General features: G+C 45.5%; 1 protein-coding gene across 1 annotated transcript in view; it reads left to right on the plus strand.

Annotated features, from left to right (window-relative positions):
- The window catches only part of klhdc8b (kelch domain containing 8B), a 161,261-nt gene that overhangs the window by 45,950 nt on the left and 98,089 nt on the right, over positions 1-17,222 (plus strand). Inside the window, exons 3-4 of the mRNA XM_086001866.1 lie at positions 12,597-12,761; positions 15,444-15,668. Coding sequence (XP_085857992.1) covers positions 12,597-12,761; positions 15,444-15,668 — 390 coding nt within the window. The remainder of the gene's footprint in view (positions 1-12,596; positions 12,762-15,443; positions 15,669-17,222) is intronic.

The raw sequence follows: 17,222 nt of genomic DNA on the forward strand, positions 1-17,222 counted from the left end.
ATTGCACCAGCCAGATGCTCTTAAACAGTTGCTGCTGGCACTTAAAGAAGGTGTTCACGGGACACTTCTTGGCTGGAGTCGGAGCTGGGCGACACAGTTTCAATTTTACATGAGGATTGCCCGGTACATTGGAGCCCTTGATAAAGGAGGTCCGCCAAAGGAGGATATATCTTTCTGGGGGAATGCCGACTCCTGAAACCAGAGGCTCAATCTGCTCGGGAAGAGATTGCCCCAGGGACTAAATGCTGCCTTCCAGGGTCTGACAGACCTGAGAACAAATGAGGAGAAAGTCTGTGGTACCAGAAGTGCCAAGTTGAGTTAACTCACGAGCAAGCTTGTGTACTATTCTTTCATATAAGTCGTAGCTTCAGTGTACCTGGCCATTTGCTGCACTCTCGGGAGAGCAGCTGCAAAGTTATCACACTGCCTTGTCCCCTTGTTGCTGCACACCTTCATTCTACAGAGGCTGAGTGGCTCATTGACTCTGGGAACTAGATTTCCACGCACAGTGCTCTTCAAAGGTCACCTACAAGAGTGTAGCGGCAGGAGGAGCTGCATGTAAATTAACAGAAGTCTAGACCAGGGTGGGATGTGCTCAGGACTCGAGAGGCTGTTTCAATGCCCCAGGAAATATATCTGAGAAAATTCCCGGCCCTTATTTTCTAGTGTGGTATGTGAATCTTCACAATATGCACCAATCCGTTTTTATAGTATGTAGATTATACGTACGTGTTTAAATGTACATGTGCATATTTAGACAGGCAACTGGTTAAAACTCTACTTTCATAAATAATTATGCACAATTTGGAGCATTGTGTGATTATGTAATTTTTGTGTGTGGTTTTAATAAATGTTACTTCAATAGTGCTGTTGCCATTGATGTGCATCTTTCTAGATGTTTAAATCAACATCCTTGCTGTGGTAATTATCTTTACTTAGGGTTGTTCCCAGGTGGCCATATTGAGCCTTTCAGAAAATGGTTTCCCTCCTTGTGGTATTAAATATTTTATAGTTAACAGTGAAATGACTTGATTAACGGGCTATGCAGTGTTCAGTATTCTTCCAAACCCTCGTAATGGCAACTAGCCCTGTTGTACTTAATTATCCTGTTAGAAATCTTTAATGAAGCCATCTGCCACTCAGTCGATTTGTCCAATGTGCTCTTTGCCAGACACAGAGTGAAGCGTTAGATTATATCAGTGATGGTACAGTGACAATGTTAGGGATGGGAGTCAGAGGGCACTGGCAGAAACAGCTCAGGTGTATGTCCGTAAAATAACTTAATCTGAGAAACCGTGTAAGTGTGAAGCAAGAGAGCTGCTGAGGCCAAATAACAGAAATCTGAAATAGAATAAAACAATCTAAATACTCAACCAATATTTCCTCTTGTAGAATCGGTGCCTTTTTATGAAGTTATTAATTACTCACATGATAAATAACATTTGCCAATTAAAGATGGAATGAGCTTTACCCAATAACATGGATATGGAATTATCAGGGATGTGAACCCGAATACTGTAGAAAATGGATATGGAATTACTAACAGAGCTAGTTCTTGAAAATTCGGTGTGTGCACCATGTGCTTTTCATGACATATAGGCGGTGACTGGCCGGCGCATGGGCATAGAATCATTTAGAATGGTCTTCTTCTGTGCTGCAACCATTCGGCCCATCGAGCCCATGCCGGCTCTCTGCAAGAGCACTTCAGCTAGTCCCACTCCCCCACGCTTTCCCTGTAGCCCTGCACATTTTTTCCTTCAGGTACTTATCCAACTCCCTTTTGAAAGCCACGATTGAATCTGCCCCCACCACCCTTTCAGGCAGTGCATTCCGGATCATAACCACTCGCTGCGTAAAAAAGTTTTTCCTCATGTCGCCTTTGGTTCTTTTGCCAATCACTTTAAATCTGTGTCCTCTGGTTCTCGATCCTTCCGCCAATGGGAACAGTTTCTCTCTATTTACTCTGTCTAGACCCCTCATGATTTTGAACACCTTGATCAAATCTCCTCTCAATCTTCTCTGCTCTAAGGAGAACAACCCCAGCCTCTCCAGCCTATCCACGTAACTGAAGTCCCTCATCCCTGGAATAATTCTTGTAAATCTTTTCTGCACCCTCGCTAAGGCCTTCACATCCTTCCTAAGGTGCGGTGCCCAGAATTGGACACAATACTCCAGTTGACGTCGAACCAGTGTTTTTTACAGGTTCATCATAATTTCCACGCTTTTGTACTCTATGCTTCTACTCATGAAGCCCAGGATCCCGTAGTTAAAATTGTTCCGGTTACTTCACGATCACAAGACTGGTGCAATATCAGGCAACCTGGAGGCTGACCCTGCTGGCAGATAGGTAGGTCTGGGGGTGGGTAGGCCTTCAAAAGGTATAAACAATAAAGCATGTGTGATGATTGTGAAGACCCCTCCTGGAGGGAGGATCTTCATCTTGAAGTTGAGACAAAGAACTCAACGTGCCATTGGGCACCTTGGTTTAGGAAGAGCCCTTACAGGTTAAATGGTCCTGTTCATATTTTACAACAGGCCCACCCCTAAAAAAGGGAATAAGAGAAAGACCTGAAAAGCCGTTAGCATACATGGTGGAAGAGAGAGCCATACAAGAGTGGGGCTGGTCTAACACTATTCCGGGAGCGGACTCAACCCATTCTTGGAGGTTCTAGACGAGAGGGAGAAAGGCTGTAAGCCGTCTGTCTGACTGGGATCGGTACCAGCTGCTTGTCACGGTCGTATGTTTTTGCTGTATAACTAGTGTGTTATATTTTGTCTTAAGCTCTGATTAAACACAATGGGGGAAAAATTCAGTTGATTGCACCTCCCGTTAGCACCTTAAGAGGGCGCCAAGTGGGGCGCAAAGCAACTAGCGCCCAGGCACAGCGATGTTTGCGCCGCTCGCGAAATTAACTAGACATTTTGCGGCGGTGCTAAACACTACCGCTACGATCTCCTGCGCCAGCAGATCATGACGTCAGTCGAGTGCGCAGCGCCCCGGACCGGAAATTGAGTGGCGCCCCCTGCCTTACTGCCTGCTGCTAGCAATGACAGGTTGAGGGGAGCGTTCTGCTGTCAGAAAGGGACTAGGGAAGCGCTATTTAAAGGTGACCACTTCCTGCCTTTTTTTGTCGGTGACATTTTTGCACCACGCATTCTGAGAGAGAGAGAGAGACTTCTGGAGAGATTCAACGCTGTGTGAAGGAGTTTTGGGTACTGAGCAGCACTTTGCAGGTTGGTTTTGATTTGCCCTTCCTTGTATCGATTTAGAAGAGACTATGGGGTCTGCACTCTGAGCTCTTCCCCTGGTTCTCTCCATTGTTCGTTCCAGCAGATTTGATGTACAGGTCTCTCCAGGCTGAGATTCAAGGCTGCAATGAGCAGGATGTGGATGGAGAGCAAGATCAACCCTCCCCTTTAAGATAAAAACAGAAAATGCAGGAGAAACTCAGCAGGTCAAGCAGCATCTGTGAAGAGAGAAACAGAGTTAACGTTTCAGGCCGATGACCATTCGTCAGAACTCCCGTTTAAGAATTGGACGGTGCCAGTGTGTTTGTGTTCCATTGCTAACTGACAGCACCTGCGCTGCGCCCGCCCTCTGAGGTAACACCTCGCTCCTCGGCCTTAGCGCCTTAAGAGAGGTGTGAAGCGCCTGATTTAGCGCTCCAATCACCTCCAGGGGCGATAAAAGCCAAGTTTGCTGTCGGAGGCGATAATTACCGCCAGGCGCTAAACTTTGCGCTCCGCCAATAATGGCGCCCCATATGGGGTGATACCGAATTTTCCCCCCAATATTCCCGCCATATTGGTTTGCAGTCGAACCTGACAATTTGAAAGAGATTGGTAATCTCTACAAGCTAACGGTACTGACCAACACTCATGCTTTCAGTGGGTTCGGTGTTTCGAGCTCGGCAGTCCTGTTTCAGTCGAGCAGATAAGGCAGAAACTTATTAAGTGTGCAACAACATTGCTGCAGGACTTGAAGGGTTAATGGTTTTCTCTCAATAAATATTTTCTTGTGTGAGAGGGACTTCACAAACACAGCTGCAGGGTTAAGGGACAGAATATTCGTTTATTTATTTAAATAAGACAATTTTGTCATCAGGTTGTCAAGGTGTCTCCAGGGAAACAGGAAATTTGACAGTGAATATACAATAATTAAAACTGGGTTTCTAGTCTTCCTTTGAGAGGTGCTGTGCCCTTTGTATGGGAGGGAGAAGAGATGTGTGTTGAATCACAGGGCGACAATTATGTAATACAGATTGAATCTGTTTTTAAAAAAATAACAAAGATCAGAGGTGAGAAAATTCTAGTGCTTCCTCTTCAGACTATCTATAGACTATGGTAGAATGTTGTGGAAAAATAATTAACCATGAATTAACAATGATCTGAAAATGAGGGATTGATTCACTGCTTCAAAACTTAAACATCAATTCAATATTTCTGTTGTGAAAGGTAACTGAAATTCTATCATGTAAAATACCTGATCATTCCTAAACCTGCTGTAAATAGTAATTGGTCATGAAGTAACCAATTATCTTATTCTAATAGATAATGCATACGAGCATATGAAATGGTAGGCAGGAAAAGACCAGCCAGCCCATCGAGCCTACCCCACACTCATGATGGGTGGAGCATCATGACTAGACACTTGAATATTAAGGGAATCAAGGGATATGGGGATAGTGCAGGAAAGTGGAGATGAGGTAGAAGATCAGCCATGATCTCATTGAATGGTGGAGCAGGCTCGAAGGGCCAAATGGCCTACTCCTGCTCCTATTTCTTATGTTCTTATTTACTTCCTGCTGCCCTCTCTGCAGCCATGCAATCTGATGGGAGAGGCAAAAAACAGAGATAAAACCCGGGGCCTAAATGCTTTCTGGGATGTACTTTTTCTGACAACTTTCTCCCCTCCCTGTCCTCCCTCCTTTTATGAAGGCATTAGCTCCTTTGTTGGGGGATTGTTCCATGATTAACCACAACTCTGGCATCTCAACCAAGTGGCCATTATTCGTGCGTGCACCTTGATAGGAGATGTTGGCAGGATTTTGACCATACGAACATATGAACAATGACAGACAGGAAAAGACCCTCTGGTCCATCCTGTGTGCCCCACACAACTGCGATGCCTTGTGCATCACAATTTATACACTCCCCACCCCACCCCACCCCAAAGCCTTATGAACTCCTGGGAGAGGCAAAAAAACAGGTAAAAACCCAGGCCAATTAGGTGGGGGGGGGGGATGGAAATCTGGGAAATTTCTCTCCGATCCCCTTAGGTGATCGAAACTAGTCCAGGAGACCACTCTGGCCCGGATTAATGTCACCCAGCACCTGCCTTTTGTAGGAGATGATCTCCGCCCCATCCCAGAAACAGAAAGAGCTCGGCGAATTGGCGTTCAACTTGTTCCATGGAACTTTGCAGTGGGTCAGCAGGAAGCTAGGGAAATTGAGACGTTTCTCTAGCCATACCCCCCTTGACAGAATTGAAACGTGACAGGACAGTCAAGGGGGTGGGTGGCTGAAATCACTGCCTGGCGGTTGGGAGGAAAATTTCTACTGTTGGATTTAGGGGCAGGGATTCAGTGGCAGGGCCTCACTGGCCCATCTTCTCTACTGCCCCGATGCTGTACCGCCTGAAATTCTGCAGCTTGGAAGAGGAAAATCCAGCCCTGTGTCTATTGCTCCTCCTAATTGTTAAAGAATTTCATGCCATTAGTGTCTTTGACTGCTTTAGAGAGTTGAAAAATAATTATTCAGATTGCACCGCTGTATTCTGTGAAGGTGCTTCCATTTTAATGGTGTTTTTAGCTGAATCATAGAGGTCCCACGACTCTGGCTTTCTTGCCAGATCTGCTGTTCAGGAAGCTAGGTTGAGGGCTGCACGACATCATTATGATAACGAAGGGACATTAATAAATATAAGACCACATTCTAAGATCTAACATCACGTTACAGCTCTGTTGCATTTCTGGTTTATATTATGTAAATAATAAAATCAAATTATCTGTAATTAGGTGTGCTGTGGACTTATTTTTTTATGTATTTAGAAATTAAATCAATGGTGGTTCTCTGCTCAAATGCTTCCCAGATAACGAGTAAGTGCAGATATGCGCAGATATCTTAGCCTGTATCTTCCTCCGAATTGCTGCCCATTTTGGAGCAGATTTGTTTAGTAAGAGAATGGTTCTTAGAGGCTACAGCTTCAAATCCACCACCGAAAGACTGTATCTGAATTATCCTCCCCCCAAAAATCAGTACCTTTAAGGCCCACCAGGAACCTGACCTGCATTCCTATAAATCAAATCAATGGGTGTGGTTAACTCCGTCAACTAATTTTCCCCAACTTCCTCCCCAAAGTGTCCCGAATAATTACCACAACTGATGGTATGAGCTACAGTAAGGCATCCACATCCAGTAAGGTGGATACCACATTGAGCAGACCATTTTATATGCTGATACTGAAGATTGCCATTACGTTGACTGCTATCCATCTCTTTAGTACCTTAGAGGCTCATTTAGAACCTTTGCTGTTAGTTTTTACTCAGTTCTGCTCAAAGTACTGCTTTGCATTGGGGGCATAGATTTTCCAATGGGAACCCTTTCTATTCTCATGCAATGAAGAGGAACAGAGGGATAAGGATATGGAAGAAGCTAGATTGGAGGCTCTTATACTTAAACTTCAGAGAAGACACCTCTTCCCTATATGTTGATACCCACTCACCAGGGTGTAAGCACCAAGAAGATTCACTTAGACTTTTCGGATTGGCAGTGCCTCAGAAGGATATGCTTTCACCTGGAGGTTCTTGGGCAAATATGTTAACGGCAACTGAAGACCTGCAGCCACTTGCACCAGGAGAACAACACTGTCTGTACTCGTCAAGGTCACTACTGCTTTGAATTTCTTTGCATCTGGATCCTTCTAGGCAGCATCAGGTGACCTTTGCCGCAATGGTCTGGCAGCTGCTTACCATTGCATCTATTCAGGTGGGCTGTGCATTTTATATCCTTCCCAATGGAAGCAAACAAGCAAAGAGAGAGCTACTGAGTTTGACAGGTGAGCAGGGTTTCCATAAGTGCAAGAAGCAATCAGTAGAAGTTATGTGCCACTCAAAGCACCACATAACCCCCTCTATTTTATGAATAGGAAAGGCTTACATTCTATTAATGTTCACCTAATGTGCAATACCAATCAACTTATCCTTCATGTCAATGCCAATACAGAGGAAATTGTAAAGATGCTTTCATCATGCAACAATCCACCATACATAGGAACAGGAGTAGGCCATTGAGCCCCTCGAGCCTGTTCCGCCATTCAATTAGACCATGGCTATTGCAAGGGGGTTGGAGGATAAGAGTAAGGAAGTCTTGCTACAATTATAAAGGGCCTTGGTGAGACCACACCTGGAGTACTGTGCACAGTTTTGGTCTCCTTATCTAAGGAAGGATATACTTGCCTTGGAGACAGTGCAACGAAGGTTCACTAGATTGATTCCTGGGATGAGAGGACTGTCCTATGATGAGAGATTGTGTTGAATGGGCCTATACTCTCTGGAGTTTAGAAGAATGAGAGGTGGTCTCATTGAAACATATAAGATTCTGAGGGGGATTGACAGGGTAGATGCTGAGAGGTTGTTTCCCCTGGCTGGAGTGTCTAGAGCTAGGGGGCATAGTCTCAGGATAAGGGGTAGACCATTTAAGACTGAGATGAGGAGGAATTTCTTCACTCAGAGGGTTGTGAATCTTTGGAATTCTCTGCCCCAGAGGGCTGTGAATCCAGAGTCTTTGGGCAGGATTTTCATTGGGCCGTGGAGGCGGGATTGGAGGCGTGTGGGGGGTTAAAATCCCAAAATCGGGGGTCCCGACACCATCCCGCCCCCAACCTGCATCCATGCTAGTTTCAAAGGAGGCGGGTATCTGCCCCGCTCTGGGACCCGCCTCCCTGAGGCGGGAAGGGGATTGGGCCAATTAACTGCCTGTTAACAGGTAGTTAACAGGCAGTTTTCAGCCTAATCCTTATTTTTAAGGTTGAAGTGTGGGATTCCTGACAGCTCCAAACCACGCCAAGTTAGAGGAGGCAGACCGTCGGGATGAAGGGCTTGGAGGGGTCGAGATGTCCGGTGTTCAGGTGAGTGATGGGTGCATGAGTACAAAGGTAAGTGTGTTTGGCGTGTGTAAAGTGTTTAAAGAAGTTTTACATACCTTTACTTACTTTTACAGCCTTCCTTCCTTCAGGTCTCGGGAGTCCCTCATCTCACCGGCACAGAAAGCAGAATGGCTGCGAGCTGTCAAAAATTGCAGCATTCAGCTTTCTGTTCCGGGGCGATCTCTAAATCATCCTGACAGGAAGGAATTAACCTGGAGTACAGATTGTCAGTGTTTGACAGCTTCAAACAGCTGTGAAACGCTGATATTTCATCTGTCAAAAGGTCTTGACAGATGAAATTTCAATCTGTGACGTCACCTTTTGCCGGGTGGCCCTTAATTGGCCTGCTGAGCCCGCTGGGCGGGCTCAACAAGGTCAATCAAGTCAAAATCGCGTGGGTTGGCTAGAACTCGATGGAGGCGGGACTACAACCCCGAAAGTTGTAGTCCCGCCTCCAACCCGACGCCTCAATGAAAATCCAGCCCTTTGAGTATATTCAAGGCTGAGATAGATAGATTTTTGGACTCTAGGGGAATCAAGGGATATGGAGATCGGGCGGGAAAGTGGAGTTGAGGTCGATGATCAACCATGATCTTATTGAATGGCGGAGCAGGCTCAAAGGGCTGTATGGCCGACTCCTGCTCTTAATTCTTATGTTCTTATGGCTGATCTGTATCTTAACCCCATCTACCCACTTGGTTTCATAACCCTTAATACCTTGCCTAACAAAAATGCATATACCATACTAGCCAAACCAGCCCACATGATTCAGAGCCATGTCAATGATAAGGGAATGGTGGATATGTTGAATAATTACTTTCCGCCAGTATTTACAGTAGAGGAAGAATGCTGGAAATCCCAAGGAAACTAATATTGAATCAGGGACAGGGATTCAATAAAATTAACATAAGTAAAATAAAAGTCATGAAGAAAATAATGGCACTAAAGAGTACAAATCCCCAGGACCAGATGGCATCCATCCCAGGGTTTTAAAAGAAGTAGGTGAGCACATTGCAGATGCCCTAACTATAATCTTCCAAAGTTCTCTTGATTATGGAACCGTTCCTTTAGATTGGAAAATTGCACATGTCACTCCGTTATTTAAGAATGGTGAGAGAGGGAAACCAGGGAATTTTAGACAAGTTAGCCTAACATCTGTTGTCGGGTAATTACTAGTCTATAATTGAAGATGGGGTGACTGAACACCTCAAAAATTTTCAGTTGATCAGGGAGAGTCAGCATGGTTTTGTGAAAGGTCGGTTATGCCTGACAAACCTGATTGCATTTTTTGAGGAGGTGGCTAAAGTAGTGGACAGTGGAATGTCTATGGATGTTATTTATATGGACTTCCAGAAGGCATTTGATAAAGTCCCGCATAAGAGACTGTTAACTAAGGTAGAAGCCCATGGAATTGAAGGCAAATTATTGACCTGGTTAGGAAATTGGCTGAGCGGCAGGAGACAGAATAGGGATAATGGGCAGGTACTCTAATTGGCAGGATGTGACTCGTATCTCGCAGGGATCTGTGTTGGGGCCTCAACTATTCACAGTATTTATTAACGACTTAGATGATGCCATAGAAAGTAATATATCTAAACTTGCTGATGACACAAAGATAGGCAGCATTGTAGGCAGTGTAGATGAAAGCATAAAATTACAAAGAGATATCGATAGATTAAGTGAATGGGCAAAACTGTGACAAATTGATTTCAATGTAGGCAAATGTGAGGTCATCCACTTTGGCCCTAAAAAGGATAGAACAGAGTACTTTCTAAATGGTGAAAGGCTAAAAACAGTGGAGGACCAAAGAGACTTGGGGGTCCAGGTACATAGATCATTAAAATGTCATGAACAGGTACAGAAAATAATCAAAAAGGCTAATGGAATGCTGGCCTTCATATCTAGAGGACTAGAATACAAGGGGGTAGAAGTTATGCTGCAGCTATACAAAGTCCTGGTTAGACCACACCTGGTGCACTGGGAGCAGTTCTGGGCACCACACCTTAGGAAGGATATATTGGCCTTGGAGGGTGTGCAGCGTAGGTTTACCAGAATGATACCCAGACTCCAGGGGTTAAGTTACGAGGAGAGATTACACAAATTAGGGTTGTACTCCCTAGAATTTAGATGGTTAAGGGGTGATCTGATGGAAGTTTTCAAGATATTAAGGGGAACAGATAGGGTAAATAGAGAGAAACTATTTCCGCTGGTTGGTGATTCTAGGACTAGGGGGGCAGAGTCTACAAATTAGAGCCAGTACTTTCAGGAGTGAAATTAGGAAACACTTCTATACACAAAGGGTGGTAGAAGTTTGGAACTCTCTTCCGCAAAAAGCAATTGCTGCTAGATCAATTGTTAATTTTAAATCAGAGATTGATAGCTTTTTGTTAACGAAAGGTTTTAAGGGATATGGGCCAAAGGCGGGTGGATGGAGTTAGGTCGCAGATCAGCCATGATCTCATCGAATGGCGGAACAGTCTCGAGGGGCTCAATGGCCTACTCCTGTTCCTATGTATGGTTGATTGGTGATCAGTAAAGCTTCTGCAGCCAGAGAAAGAATGAGGTCCACGTCACTACAAGATGTGCCATAGGGCAGACCTTAGGAATTCTCAAGTCCTGTTTTAGGTACCTGGTTAAATCTGGTGGAGTGCTGCAATACAGCCCAGTGAGAGTCTCAAGAATGATTGTAGCTTGATGCATTCTAACTGGTAGAGCAATGAAGAAGATTTGGTGGCCCTTGCAACTGGTAGCCCCCCAGAGATGCTGCTGGTGCTTCAGATCTTCCTCCTGCTACTCAGAAAGTGATAGAAACATAGAAGATAGGAGCAGGAGTAGGCCATTCGGCCCTTCGAGCCTGCTCCGCCATTCAACGAGATCATGGCTGATCATCCAAACCCTAGCACCCAGTCCCTACACCGACAGCCATCCCACCCAAGCCCTATCCCCGTAACCCCGTAACCCCACGTATTTAATCCCCCCTAACACTAAGGGCCAATTTTTTTTTTTATCATGGCCAATCAACCTAACCCGCACATCTTTGGACTGTGGGAGGAAACCGGAGCACCCGGAGGAAACCCACGCAAACACGGGGAGAATGTGCAAACTCCACACAGACAGTCACCCGAGGCCGGATTTGAACCCGGGTCCCTGGCGCTGTGAGGCAACAGTGCTAACCACGATGCCACCGTGATGTTCCCTTTCACTTGGCTGCTGCATCAGACCTATAGTGATGAATCTATCAGGAGTGACATTACTGCTCCAAACCCATCCTCCATAGCACTCTGCGGCGAGTGTCTCACCTCCTGACTCCCCAAAGCCTTTCCACCATCTATAAGTCACAAGTCAGGAGTGTGATGGATTACTCTCCACTTGCCTGCACTGCAACAACTCGCCAAGGCTTCTTCGACAGCACCTCCCAAACCCGCAACCTCTTCCACCTAGAAGGACAGGGGCAGCAGGCACTTGGGAACACCACCACCTCCAAGTTCCCCTCCAAGTCACACATCATCTTGACTTAGAAGTATATCGCCGCTCCTTCATTGTCATTGGGTCAAAATCCTGGAACTCCCTACCCAACAGCACTGTGGGAGTGCCTTCACCACATGGACTGCAGCGGTTCAAGAAGTTGGCTCACCACTACCTTCTCAAGGGCAATTGGGGATGGACAATAAATGCTGACTTTGCCAGCGACGCCTACATCCCATAAACAAATTTAAAAAAGATAAAGAGGGACTTAAAGATGGAAGGTGGCATATATTCTACATTTTCCCCGTGCCCATATTGATTACGCTGATTGTTTCACGCTAGTTTTTGCGTTCTGGCGTATGCTAGTGAGATTCTCAGGAAATTTCAGTGTAAGTTGCTGTTGCCAGATGGGAGTGGAAACCAGTTTGGCATAAGCCAAATCGAGGAATTGTGTAAGTGCGAAATGCTAAGAATTCTCTGAATGAGGTGTGATGCCGTGATTGTGACACTCAATACAAATTCACTGACACAGAAAGCCATCTTAGGCTGTAAGCATGTTGCCCGAGTTATTGTTGCTATGCCGTGAGCTGCAGTGAAGAATCTCCACTGAGGTTTGGCCATACAAATGGCACTAATCCAGCATTATACAAACTCACATTCTAATGTGCAACCTACAAGAGACAAGAGTCAATATAAATAAGGAATAAGGGTCCTGAACAAAGACTTGAATTACTGTAATTCAGTATGCTCAAGCTAGATTTGATAAATATTATTTTTGCATACAGACTTGTGAACAGACTGTTTATAAACACAAATGCATCTGGTGCGGTTGGATTTAACTGTAACAGTGCCAGTCCAAACCTATTGGCTTTAATATTTAATAGGATGTATAAGCCATCATAATCATATTGTATCCAATTATAACTATCTTGGTTTCAGTTGTTAATCATGTTAGGAGTGTAACAATATGTGGTTTCTGTTTCAGATGGCAGGGTGTACGCGTTGGGAGGAATGGGCTCAGATGCTGCTCCACAAGCCCTGGTACGTGTGTATGACCCAGCCAGAGATCATTGGCAACCTCTACCACCGATGCCAACACCACAGTACGCAGCCTCTGCTTTCCTCAGGGGAAATAAAATCTATGTCCTAGGTAAATGACCACTTCTGGCAGGCTGCATATCAGTCGTTGTTGTTGCCTCCTTTACTGCTGTATCAACATTTAATAGTTTTTTTAGCTGTATTTTCACAACACTCAGATACTACTCCAACACAAAAGCAAAATACTGCGGATGCTGGAAATCTGAACTAAAAACAGAAAATGCTAGAAATACTCAGCCGGTCAGGGAGCATCTGCGGAGAGAGAAACAGAGTTAACGTTTCAGGTCGATGACCTTTCGTCAGAACTGGAAAAAGTTAGAGATGTAACAGATTTTATGCACGTGCAGGGGCAGGGAAAGGGGGGGAGGGGAGGAAAGAACAAAAGGGAAAGTCTGTGCCCCCGCACTTGCTTAAAACCTGATACATCTCTAACTTTTTCCAGTTCTGACGAAGGGTCATCGACCTGAAATGTTAACTTTGTTTCTCTCTCCACAGATGCTGCCTGACCTGCTGAACATTTACAGCATTTTCTGTTTTTCACTCAGTTCCACTGTTTATTTGAAGTACTTGTTGGAGGAGGGCATTGAGGGTTCTTAGCACGGTTGTGCCTGTGCTGGGAACAATATTGGCTTAAAGGCTGAAGCAGTTTATTTGTTCTTTGTCCTTGAGGTTAAGAACATATGAAATAGGAACAGGAGTCGACCTTACGGCCCCTCGCGCCTGCTCCACCATTCAATAAGATCATGGCTGATCTTCTACCTCAACTCCACTTTCCCGCCCTATCCCCATATCCCTTGATTCCCTCAGTGTCCAAAAATCTATCGATCTCAGTATTGAATATACTCAAGAGAATGAGGAAATCTGACCACCAGTGCTGCACGTTATTTTTTTTTTTGCCTATCTGCGAGTGGGTCACTGTTGCTGACCTGCTTTCTCTTCTGGGGGGTGGTTTGGATGCGGGGGTTGGGAATTGTGCTGAGTGAGCAGCCAAGAACAAGCCCCAGATTGCCTGGATCTCTCCCGTTCTCGGCAGAGTCTGAACATCACTCATTCAGATTGAGTAATGTCCCACGGTTGGTTCAAACTTTTAGTTCTAAGGATGCTGAAGTCAGTAGTCCTTTCAGACTGCCATGTTCGCTTGTTAGGAATCCAGTACTGAATTTAAGGAGTCAAAATGTAGGATATGTTGATGCAGGAACAAAGATGTGAATCAAAGTACTTTTAATATGTTCCCAAAACACATGGGGTGCAATCCTGGCTGTTACATTGGGATCTTGTCCACGTGGGCCATCCAGCATTAACCCTACTGGAGTTTGCGGTTAGAGAGAGTGCACCTAATTAGCATGGGGCCGGTGAATGTTTATGCCACTATTGGTGCCCCCTGCCCCATGCTGCCAGAAACTCCAATGTCTAGTCACTGTTGGAGGCAGGTGCCCAGATCTCCCCCGCACCATCCTCGTGAGGCCCTATACAGTCCTGCCCTTGGCCCCTGTGTAAGGGGACCTATACATACTTTTTTAAAAAGGTACCTATCTTCAGGTGTTGGAGATGCTTTCCTATATGGAACCCCCTCCTGAGTGGGGCCCAGTTTCATTTTTGCTGGAGGCCGGTATATTTCATCTCACTGAGTGTACCAGGACTCCAGTGTTACACTGGGCCCCTTATGGCCAGGGAAGTGGGAACTCCCAGCACAGGAAGGCCCCAGCCCTGGCCCTATCCCCAGCTTCTCCACGTTAGTGGCCTTGGTGGGTGGAAGCTTTGCCCTGTTCAAGGCCAAGTAGGAAATCCTTAGCTTTGGGACCTGGAATATCTGTGTCCTGGCATTTGTCTAAGCCATTCTGCTAGACTCCCATTAGAGCTATGGCGGAAGGCCGATGGAATAGCCAAGGGAGTTCGGCTCCCTGATATTTATCAAATGTGCTTGTGCAATCAGACATCATTCAGGCATATTAGCATTTGGCTAGATCTCAAATTGATCTGTGATATACCATGAGTGCATCCTGGGATAGTTGACAGATGAAATATCAGCATTTCACAGCTGTTTGAAGCTGTCAAACACTGACAGTCTTACTTCTAACATGAGTCCTTCTCCACAGACTCAGTTAGAAATCTCTCCTGCACAGAAAGCTGCAGGCTGTCACTTTTGACAGATCGCAGCCATTCTGCTTTCTGTACCGGTGAGATGAGGGACTCCCCGAACCTAAAGGAAGGAAGGCTGAAAAGGTAAGAAAATGTATGTAAAACTTATTTAATCACTTTAGACACACCAAACACTCTTACCTTTGCACTCATGCACACATCACTCACCCGAACACCGACATCTCGACCCCTCCAAGCCCTTCAACTCGACGGCCCGACTCCTCCAACTTGGCGTGGCTTGGAGCCGTCGGGATTCCCACAGTTCAAGCTTAAAAATAGGGATTAGGCTAAATACTGCCTGTGTTAACAGGCAGTTAATTGGCACTAATCCCTTCCCTCCTCGGATAGGCGGATCCCAGTGCGGGGCGGCTACCCGCCTCCTTTGAAATTGGCATGGAGGCGGGTTGGGGGCGGGATGGGGTCGGGACCCCCGATTTCGGGAATTTAACCCCCCCGCACGCCTCCAATCCCGACTCCACGGCTCAATGAAAATCGAGGCCGTAGTGTCCAAATTTAATTCCGTCATAAGCTAAATATCTAGAAAATAATACATGTACTGGTGAAGTACAGTGATCCAAACCCTTTGTTTTGTTAGGAGGAAGACAGGGTAAACTACCTGTGACTGCTTTTGAGGCCTTAGACCTGGAAACAAAGAGCTGGACCAAATATCCCTGCATTCCCAGCCGCCGTGCGTTTGCCAATTGTACCATGACTGAAAAATGCTTTTACAGCCTCGGAGGTCTTCAGCAGCCAGGCCCTCACAACTTCTACTCCAGGCCACACTTTGTCAATACAGTGGAAGTGTTTGACATAGAACAAGGCAAGTAAAAAAATGTTTTTTATTTGATGGCAAACGTTCTGTACTTCTTGTGTGCAGTTTTGGTCGCCTTATCTGAGGAAGGATGTTCTTGCCATGGAAGGAGTTCAGCGAAGATTCACCAGGCTGATACCTGGGATGGTAGGAATGACGTATGAGGAGAGATTGGGACGATTGGGCTTATATTCGCTGGAGTTTAGAAGAATAAGAGGGGATCTTATTGCAACTTATAAAATTCTGACAGGACTGGACAGACTAGATGCAGGAAGGATGTTCCCGATGGTCGGGGAGTCCAGAACCAGGGGTCACAGTCTAAGGATAAGGGGTAGGCCATTTAGGACAGAAATGAGGAGGAATTTCTTCACCCAGAGAGTGGTGAACCTGTGGAATTCTCTACCACAGAAGGCAGTAGAGGCCAATTCATTAAATATATTCAAGAAGGAGTTGGATATATTTCTTAAGGCTAAAGGGATCAAGGTGTATGGGGAGAAAGCAGGGGCCGGGTACTGAATTTGGATGATCAGCCATGATCGCATTGAATGGCGGAGCAGGCTCGAGGGGCCGAATGGCCTGCTCCTATCTTCTATGTTTCTTTCCACTCGTTTTTTTATTCCTCAGTCTACCTGGGCTCCGCAGCAGCTGCCGCTCAGAGGGCAGCAGGCCTTCAAGCAAATGGGCTCCAACCTCTGCCATTGCCTCGCTCAACTGGGTGCTAGGAAGCGCGTTCTGGGCTTGCCTCTTTCTGTCATTTCTTTTTCTTCCTGTTTCTGGTGAAGTGCTTGGCTTCCTTTCAGCACGTCTCTCCATAGTGACGTAGCTGAAATTGGAAACTCAGAGATGCGCTTCAGTGTGCCGGTGCTCTAACACAAAGGGGTGGGAGAGAGGTAAAAGAGAACCCACCTGCAGTCATTGTGCAACTTGCTCATCACACAACAAAATGTTGAAGGCGCGCAGGAATTAGCGAAAAATTAAGATAGTGGCCGCAAATATATATTTTTCCTTATCTGTGCTGTGAAGTGTACTTTAAGTTGAGAGTCTCACAGTATTCACAGCCTCTTGCATTAATATTGTTAATTAATCTGCAGCTCATAAGGGGGCGGAAAGTGCCATAGGTGATTTCAGTAATCAGCAAGCAGAGATTTTGGATATTCAAGGCACCTGCGAGTAACCATTGGAGTGTTTCTGCTGAAGTGTTTCCTTAGTTACTTGAGTTGCAATGTTTCATTTAAATAAATTTAGTCCAAAAGAAAAAAAATGATTAGAATTCTCCTTTCTGAACAGCATTTATTCGCACTGGGTTGATCAAAGTCAACCCTACGTTACGGGCTTTTTATGTTTATCATTATTATTAAGAATATTGATATTATCATTTAAAGTCACAGGTACCAACTAACACTGAGACTATACAGCAAACTGAAACATAGCTTGATGATTGAATTCTCCCCCCCCCCCCCCCCCGCTTGAACTATATGGGGGAGAAATTCGGTATCGCCCATTTTGAGGCGCGAATATCGGCCGGGCGCAAAGTTTAGCGCCCGGTGCAAATTATTGCCGCCG

Source organism: Somniosus microcephalus, chromosome 11, assembly GCF_052327205.1.
Source record: "Somniosus microcephalus isolate GS21.2 chromosome 11, FLI_Smic_1.0, whole genome shotgun sequence".
Taxonomy (NCBI): domain Eukaryota; kingdom Metazoa; phylum Chordata; class Chondrichthyes; order Squaliformes; family Somniosidae; genus Somniosus; species Somniosus microcephalus.